General features: G+C 40.8%; 1 protein-coding gene and 1 pseudogene across 12 annotated transcripts in view; one reads left to right on the top strand and one right to left on the bottom strand.

Moving 5' to 3' along the window:
- ACBD5 (acyl-CoA binding domain containing 5) overlaps positions 1 to 9,708 on the bottom strand; it is a 66,572-nt gene that overhangs the window by 43,130 nt on the left and 13,734 nt on the right. For all 12 annotated transcript variants that reach the window (XM_006139740.3, XM_006139742.3, XM_027768414.1 and 9 more), the window contains exons 3-4: positions 7,880 to 8,000; positions 1,517 to 1,589 (exon numbers count right to left, since the gene is read on the bottom strand). In XM_006139740.3, coding sequence (XP_006139802.2) covers positions 1,517 to 1,589; positions 7,880 to 8,000 — 194 coding nt within the window. The remainder of the gene's footprint in view (positions 1 to 1,516; positions 1,590 to 7,879; positions 8,001 to 9,708) is intronic.
- On the top strand, positions 8,389 to 8,750 carry LOC106734910 (enhancer of rudimentary homolog pseudogene; annotated as a pseudogene).

Raw genomic sequence — 9,708 nt, 5'->3', positions numbered from 1 at the left:
CGGGAATCCTAGTACAGAATACAAAGTAAGGGGACCAGCAGTTAGCGTAATGGCTATGTCGCTGGACTCCCACGTAGTCGACCGTGGTTTGCATACTGGACCCGGTGGCTTAAAACTCACGCCAGTTGCGTGTGCGTGAGTGCCCAAGATCCTGAGAGGAGAATGGAGGAGAAGGGATTACGGCGTGGCCATCCCCCCCAGGAGAGGGTAAGTTCTCGCTTTCTGTCTCTCTGTCTCTCTCTTTCTGGCGAGCGCACACGCCCTATAGCAAAAAACTCCCCCCCCCAAAAAAATAATAAAAGTTAAAAAAAAAAAAACACTGTATGAGAACACTGAAGCAGTCTTATCAACTAGTTCTCCTAAATAAAAAGATCCAAAGCAGAAATACTTTCAAGACAGTCCAGGTACCTCCCAGAATCCTGATTAAGGAATTTTCAAAATTTATACTCCTACACTTTTTCCAGATGTTGACTATAAAGAAGGATAGAGAAGATGGCAAAAATAAAACATTACCACAATGTGGTGAATTTTACAAGAAAAAAATCCTGGGGACCAGCAGTTAGCGTAATGACTATGTCACTGGACTCCCATGTAGTAGACCGCAGTTTGCATCCCGGACCTGGTGGCTTAAAATTCATGCCAGGCGTGCGTGTGCATGCGTGCCCAAGATCCCGAGAGGAGAATGGAGGAGAAGAGAAGGAATTGCGGCGTGGCCATCCCCCTGGGGGGTGATTTCTCGCTTTCTGTCTCTCTGTCTCTCTCTGTTTGTCTGACGAGCGCACACTTCCTATATCAAAAACCTCTCAAAAAAACCAAAAAACAAAAAACAAAAAAAATCCTTACAGACACATTTTTTTCTTTTTCTTTTTCTTTTTTTTTTCTTTAGTTTTTCTTATAGGGCGTGTGTGCTTGCCAGAAGAGACAGACTGACAAAGAAGGGAAGTGAGAAGGTGCGCCCCCCTCCCACAAGGAGGGATGGCCACACTGCTATCCCTTCTCCAATATTCTCTTGGGATTTGGAGCACGCAATGCACACATGCCTGCTGTGTTTTCTAAGCTGCCAGGTTCAGGATTCAAACCATGCAGTTGGCCAAGTGCAATCCAGAGTTTTCACCACCACACCACCTGCTGGCCCCTTAAAGACAAATTTTAATAAAGCAGATAAAGTCCTCATAAATTCAATAATCTAAGTCCTATACCATAACACACTCCAGTCTCCTTGTTCCTTAAAACAAAGCATTTAATAAATAACAAAATTGGGGCTGGCAAGTGGTGTGGTGGTTAAGGGTGCTGGACTCCCATATGGCCAACCGTGGTTCAAGTACCGGACCTGGCAGCTTGCTTTCTCACTTTCTCTCTCTCTCCATCTCTAGTCAAATTAAAACAAGTAAATAAATACAATAAATAAAGTTAAATAATTCTTTAAGAAATAAATAAATAAAAATAAATAAATAACAAAATTAAACTCAAGTGGCTCTGAATGTTTTCATTTTCTTCAGTGAATCATTTTCCCTACCTTTTTCATTTCTTCAACGTACGCAATCATGGCTTCCTCTTTGGTCATGTCACCCAGTGAACTCCAAGCATCCCTAGAGAAGAAAATATCCAAATAATGACAAAAAGACACCTGATTCTCCATTGTTCAGAACAGACTTTATAGCACATGCTATATGGTTATTGACTTAATACAGGCTCTACTTAAAGCCATGCTATATTTTGAAATGCATCACCATGAAGAATCTTCCACAGCAAATAAACTGATAAATTTAATAGTACTTAAAACTACTAAGTATACTATAACCCATCTATATATTAGAGCATAGAAAATACAGACTATTCATAAATATTTGCTAACAATTCTTTGAAAAATGTTTTTGTGGGGTTGTGGGGCCAGCAGGTAGCATGATAGTTAGGGTGCTGGACTCCCACATGGCTGACTATGGTTCAAGTCCCAGACCTGCTGGCTTGCTTTCTCACTTTCTTTCTCTCTCTCTCTATCTCTCTGTCTCTCTCTGTTGAATGCACATGCCCTGTAGCAATTTTTTTAAATTGGTAAATGGTGATAAATGAAATTGCGTAAACAACTATTTTAGAAAAGTTTTTGTAGCATTTAAAGAACAGTTTAGAGGACTACATGAAATTTCAGAGTTTTGCTATAGGGTGTGTGTGCTTGCCAGAGAGACAGAGAGAGACAGAAAGTGAGAAATCACCCTGGGGGGATGGTCATGCCACAATCCTTCTCCCCCATTTTCCTCTTGGGATCTTGGACTCACACACACACGTGCCTGGCAAGAGTTTTAAGTCGCAGTCCCAGGACTTGAACCGCAGTCAACAATGTGGGAGTCTAGCAATGTAACCATTATGCCATCTGTTGTTCCCCTATTTTTGTTTCTTAAGAAAGATTTTTGCTATCAGGTGTATGTACTCGCCAAAGAGACAAAGCAAGAAATCTGTCCCCAGGTGGGATGGCCACACTATAATCCCTTTTCCTCCATTCTCCTCTTGGGATTTTGGGTACATACATGCACGCACCTAGCATGAGTTTTTTTTGTTTTTTGGGGTTTTTTTTTTTTGAGAGATTTTCGCTATAGGGCGCGTGCGCTCACCAGACAGACAGAGAGAGACAGAGAGACAGAAAGCAAAAAATCACCCCCCAGGGGGGATGGTCACGCCGCAATCCCTTCTCCTGCATTCTCCTCTTGGGATCTTGGGCACGCACGCACACATGCCCGGCGTTAGTTTTAAGCCACTGGGTCCAGGACACGAACTGCAGTCGACTACGTGGGAGTCCAGCGACATAGCCATTATGCTAACTGCTGGTTCCCTACCTGGCATGAGTTTTAAGTCACTAGGTTTGGGACTCAAACAGTGGTCGACAATGTGGGAGTCCAGTGACTTAACCATTACACCATTTGCTGGTCCCTCATAGGTATATTTTAAACAAATATAAATTTTAATTAAAAGTTTCCATTATTGTAAATAAGAGCCTAAGTTATATACAAGCACTCAAATAAGAATGCTTTCTCATTTCTAAAAGAATGAAAACGTGAGAAACAGAAAAACTTTAAACCCCTAGATAATAACAATCTTTGAAATGTTATCAAAACATGAAAACCCTTTTTATACATTTTTCCCAAAAGGTGTTTAACTCTATCAAAAGTCAATTCTAGGGAGAAAACATGAAATAAATACTTTCTTAAAATAGATACAAAATTACATAATGCTTTTTCATGACTATTATTACTTTATGACAATTCATAAAGACCTCAGAGAAAAGTATAATAAAATCTTCACACAGTTTATGCTACTACCAATTGGTGAAGAAATTTAACATTAACATGTGTGGCTCGGGGCTAGCAGATTGCTCAATGGTTATGTCACTGGACTGCCACAAGGCCAAATGCGGGTTGAGTCCCAGACCCAGTGGCTTAAACTCATGCTGAGCACGTATGCACACATGCGGAAGATCCTGGGAGAAGGGATGACTTCTCACTTTCCTGCTCACTGTCTCTCTCTCTGGCCAGCACATGCACCCTAAAGCAAAAAAACTCTTAAAAAAAAAGTGTGGCTCTCAGGGCCAGTACCGAGAGATAACAACACTGTGATGTGACCTACATGGGGGCTTCTTGCATAGAAGGGCACACGCTGTATTTCCATGACCGGGGCTTGCTGAGGCCAGGCTGAATCACGGAGTGAAGACACTGTTGGGGTGACTGCCTCTCTTTCTCTCTCTCATGGAAGAAAGAAAAAAATTAACTTAAAAAAAAATAAAGTGTGGCTCTTAACACATGCTTCAACAATTAGCACGTTTTGTTTATCAGGTATAGTCCAAAACTGACTTTGTCAGGCCTTTATAAAGGCTTCAACAGCATTTTAGAACATCAAATGTTAATCAACTGGAGAAATGGGACAGCTATCTCTATAGTCTGATTCTTCTAAGTATATTAAAAATAAAATTTCTGGGACCAGCAGATGGTGTAATGGTTACATCACTGGACTCTGACATAGTCAACTGCGGTTTGAGTCTTGGACCTTCGGGTATGAAACTCATACTGGGCACATCTGCGTAGGTGCCCAAAATCCTGAGAGGAGAACAGAGGAGAAAGAATTGTGCTGTGGCCATCCCCAGGAGGTGATTTCTAGATTTCTGTCTCTTTGGCAAGCACATGTGCCCTTTCATAAACATCTCTCTCCAAAATAAATAAAAAAACAAAGAAAGAAACAAATTTTCCACTAAATAGTTTAATAGTACAGTATGTCAGAAGTGATGGCTTGGTTAAAAAGAGTGTAGCGGTACTGAAATCATAGTCCTAGTTATTTATTACCTTAGAGGCTCAAAACAACATCTCTTGGGGACCAGCAGTTAGCATAATAGCTATGTCGCTGGACTCTCATGTAGTCAACTGCGGTTTGAGTCCCGGACCTGGTGGCTTAAAGCTCACGCCGGGCGCATATGCGTGCGTGCCCAAGATCCTGAGATGAGGCTGGAGGAGAAGGAATTGAGGCATGGCCATCCCGCCTAGGGGGTGACTTCTCACTTTCTGTCTCTCTGTCTCTGTCTGTCTGGCGAGCGCACGCACCCTATGGCAAAAACCTCTCAAAAAAAAAAAATCACTTGACAAGCAAAGTCATTATTTTTCCTGGTAAGTAAAAGAGGCCGTTGAACTCTGTTTCTTTAACTTACTTTGGAAGTTGTTCTTGGCTTTAAAAAAAAAAAAAATAGATTCTGGAACCAGCAGATGGTGTAATGGTTATGTCACTGGCCTCCTACATAGTCAACAATGGTTCGAGTCCCAGACCAGCAGCTTAAAACTCACCCTGGGCACATGTACATCCATGCCCAGGATTCCAAGAGGAGAAAGAAGGAGAAGAGATTGTGGCATGGCCGTCCCCCTAGAAGGTGATTTCTCCCTTTCTGTCTGTCTGTCTGTCTCTGCCTCTCCAGGAACACATGCACCCTACAGCAAAAATCTCTCTTACAAAAAAAAAGTTCTATAAAAGAAAAGACTGGGACCACCAGATGGTGTAATGGTTATGTCACTAGACTCCCACATAGTTGACCGCAGGTCAAGTCCTGGACCCAGCAGCTTAAAGCTCACACTTAGCGCATATGTGTGTGGACCCAAAATCCCAAGAGGAGAATGGCGAAGGGACTACCAGATGCCATACCCAACCCCCAGGGGGAGGATTTCTCACCTTCTGTCTCTCTGTCGAGTGCATGTACCCTATAGCAAAAAGCTCTCTTAAAAAAAAAAAAAAAAAGATCAACTAAAAATTCATTTTGTCTTTCATGTACCTACTCCTTTTAGTTTTATTGTTTTCTCCTCTTCCTCAATTTGTATAAAATTATGTTAAGAGGGCCAGCAGGTGGCATGGTGGTTGGGGCAGCTGGACTCCCACATGGCAGACCATGTCCTAGACCTGGCAACTTGCTTTCTCACTTTCCTTCTCCTTCTCTGTCTCTCTCTGGTCAACTTCAAAAAAATAAAATAAAATAAAGACAATGAATAAAATTAGATTAAATAATTCTTTTAAAAAATTATGTTAAGAATTACTGGGCGGGGGGAACCAGCAGTTAGCGTAATGGCTATGTCGCTGGACTCCCACGTAGTCGACCGCAGTTCCCATCCCAGACCCGGTGGCTTAAAACTCACGCTGGGCGCGTGTGCGTGCGTGCCCAAGATCCTGAGAGGAGAACAGAGGAGAAGGGATTGCAGCATGACCATCCCCCCTGGGGGGTGATTTCTCACTTTCTGTCTCTCTGTCTCTCTCTGTCTGTCTGGCAAGGGCATGCACCCTATCGTGAAAACCTCTCCAAAAAAAAAAAGAATTACTGGAGGGGGAACAGCAATTGGCATAATAGCTATGTCACTGGACTCCCATGTAGTTAACCATGACTCAAGTCCCCAACCCGGTGGCTTAAACTCACGCTGGGTATGTGTGCATGAATGCCCAAGATTCTGAAAGGAGAATGGAGGAGAAGGAAATCACCCCGGGGGGTGATTTCTCGCTTTCTATCTCTCTGTCTCTCTCTGTCTTTCTGGCAGGTGCATACACCCTATAGCAAAAACCTCTCAATAAATAAATAAATAAATACTGGAGGGACCAGAATACACAGGGAACTCAAGCAGTTTTCCAAAAAAAGATGATCAACCCTATTAAAAAATGGGAGAATGAGCTGAAAACAAACAAACAAACAAAAAACCACTAAGGAAGATATATGAATAGCCAAAAGCATATAAAAAAAATACTCAACATCCCTCATTATAAAGGAGATGCAGATCAAAACCACAAAGAGATACCACCTAACCTCAGTCAGAGTGACTAAGATTAAAAAAAAACAAAAGATGATAAGTGCTGGCAGGGGTGTAGTGAAAGGGGAACTCTCCTACACTGCTGGTGGGAATGTAAATTGGTCCAGCCACTGTGGAGAACAATATGGAGATTCCTCAAAGATCTACAAATAGAACTACCATATGAAACAACAATCCCACTCCTTGGTATCTACCCAAAGGACAGAAGAATTCTTATTCAGAAAAGTGCTTGCACATCGATGTTTATTGTGGCATTATTCACAATTGCTAAGACATGGAACCAACCCAAATGTCCACAAACAGATGAATGGATCAAAAAAGTGTGGCACATATACTCTATGGAATACTACTCAGCCATAAAAAGCAGTAAGACCCAGGCTTTTGACATAAAGTGGATGAATACGCAAGATTTACTGCTGAGTGAAGCAAACCAGGCTATGAAGAAGAGACACTGTATGCTTCATTTAATATATACTGAGTGTCTGCACTCTATAGGTGAAACTAAATGACTAGAGGTTATAGAAACATAGAAAATGGTTATAAATACCAGATACAGTGTGGGAAGAGGATGGGTGAAGGAGGAGAGTATGAGGAAGGATATTAAGAAAAATAGGCAAGGTATTTATAGGACAAAGAAATGGGCTATTATCTGTTGAAAATATCATGTATAATATTCTCAAATGGACTGGTGAGAAATGTATATATGTTGGAATATTAGTCACTTTGCAAGCTAAGTGACATATGTGATTGAATGTATAAAATACATTGAAATTTTAAAAAAAAGGTTCATTGGGACCAGCAGTTAGCGTAATGGCTATGTCGTTGTACTCCCATGTAGTCAACCGCGGTTCGCGTTCTGGAGCCGGTGGCTTAAAACTCACGCCAGGTGCGTGTGCGTGCATGCATGCCCAAGATCCCAAGAAGAGAAAGGAGGAGAAGGGATTGCAGCATGGCCATACCCCCTGGAGGGTGATTTCTCGCTTTCTGTCTCTCTGTCTCTCTCTCTCTCTGTCTGGCGAGAGCATGCGCCCTATAGCAAAAAAAAAAACCTCTCCAAAAAATAAAATAAATAAAAGTTCATTCACTAAAAAAATAAAAAGAATTACAGGAGGATAAAAATTGTATCCAGTACCTAGGACATTTTATGCACAGAATAATATGAGGGGACTTCAAAGAGTTCATGGGAAAATGGAATTAAATTACAAGTTTATTTTGGTGCAAAAAATGTTTTAAATCTATTCGGTTTGTGAATCCACATTTTCCATGAACTTTTTGAAGATTCCTTGTACATAAACACATAATAGCTGATGATAATTATGTCATTCAAATTAAAATTCTTAGCCCACACATGGCGGGACGTGTTGGTAAGCACTGCTAATCTGCAAACTGAGGTCACACAGGAGACCTGCATTAGATTCCTGCCCACCCTAAAAACCCAGGTGTGGAAAAATGAACCCATACTTACAACTACTTAGGAAAGCAAAGGTGAAGGATTACAACAAAGCAAGATTCTGTCTTAAAAATGAAAAAACTAAATTCTTTCACATATCTCTATATAAAATTACCATTTATATCTTCCAATGGGATCCCAGAATCCAGGTCTTGAAAGTTTACAGGGTCCTTCCGTTGCCTGCTTATAGAAGCTATAGAACTTGAGCATCATTTCATTTGTTGGCTGGAATGAACCTATTGGAAACATACATTAAATACAGATCACTTGGGGAATACAATTGACAATCTAAGATTATAAATTAGCTTAGTTGTACTACTAGTGACTTTGCATTTCATTAGCACTTCAGTAACTTTTTCTTAAAAAATAAAAGATATGGCTTTGTTAGTTGCTTTGCTCATCTGATTTCAAAAAATGGTGAGGTTTTAAACCTTAATGACAATGCTTAACACAATTCAAAAAATGAAAGGGGTCAGTCAATGACAAGTTGGTTGGGGCAGCTGGATCCCACACAGCTGACTACACAGTTCGAGTCCTGAGCCCAGCAGCTTGGGGAACACACCAGGTGCGTGTGTGTGTGTGCGTGCGTGTGTGTGTATTTGAGAGAAAGAAAAGAGAGAGAGAGAGAGGTCCAGAAAAAAAAAAAAAAAGAGTGATAAGAGTTTGGTATGATGTCTCACACTATTTTGCTGGTACAACCCACTAAGAGACCAGAAGGCAGAACTTAAGCTGACTATGAATCTGTGAACGAATGCATGGAAAGTGATTGTAAAATGTATGAAGAACATCTAAAGAGAATGAATCCCAACAGTCCTTCCATCATATACGATATCACTCGGTTGTTTGATTTTGTTAACTATCTGGCAGACCTCAGTGGCCTTGTTTACCAAGCTGACACCCAGACAAACCAGCTCTATAACAAAGGCTGGGTTAAAAAGAAGATCTACATGCTCCTTCATCGGTAGGCCCAACAAGCCAGGAAATAAATGAGCAGGAAGCAACAGAGTGTTGGGGGTGGAACAAAGGTATGTATAATTTGCTGTAATGAAAGATTTTGTATCAGAGTATCCTGTTTCCATTGTATTCAATAAAAAGTGAGGATCTTGCTCAATCTCAACCCACTACCCCCTTTTCCCCCCCTTTTTTTTATTATCATCATAATCTTCTTTATATTACATTGGATTACATATAACTTTACATTGACTTCCATTGCTTTTTCAAAAGGGAATGCCATGCATATCAGTCAATACAGAGACATCAATCTCCCCGCTTTATCATTCAATGTCTTTTCCATGCATTTCCCAATAATTATTATTATTATTTTTTTAAAAAAACAGTCAATCACTATTTCTCATTTTGCTTGTTAAAAGACTTCACCCATCATGAAATACTTCCCAGACCAGTCCAGTTGAGAATACTATACACGTCATCATCAACAGATAATAAACCATATCTGTTTCTCACTAACATCCTGCCTCTCTATTGTTCACTTGCTATCTTTCTCTATCCTCTTCTCTCTCTTTTTTTTTATAGTTTATTTTTTATTATAATTTTTTTTCCCCATCACAACACACAAATGAATTTTCCATCCAAAATACACTGTGCATTGGCTCAATCAAGCACATCACCATATATGTTCTCAGCAAATAGTTTCCCAATTCTTGTGTCCTGCATACCTTGCCTTTTGTTTTGCCATCCTAGATTCCCCATCCCCCTCCCTCTGTTATGACCCATCCTCCTCCCACATTGTCCCTGGCATCCACGATTGCCCTCCGTGCCTCCCCCATCCCCAAATGATCTGTCAGTGAACTTAGTCTAAATATATCCATCCAATAGTTATCGCAGCTGACACATACCTACACATGAACTCAAGTCTGACTTTAGGCATAAACCCCAGTGAGTAAAAAGAGCATACTATAAAGTAGAACCCAGCTGGGCCCATAC

This window comes from Tupaia chinensis, unplaced genomic scaffold, assembly GCF_000334495.1.
Source record: "Tupaia chinensis unplaced genomic scaffold, TupChi_1.0 Scaffold000001_1, whole genome shotgun sequence".
Taxonomy (NCBI): domain Eukaryota; kingdom Metazoa; phylum Chordata; class Mammalia; order Scandentia; family Tupaiidae; genus Tupaia; species Tupaia belangeri.
The sequence above is the reverse complement of the archived record's forward strand: the minus strand, read 5'-3'. Positions and strand labels throughout refer to the sequence as shown.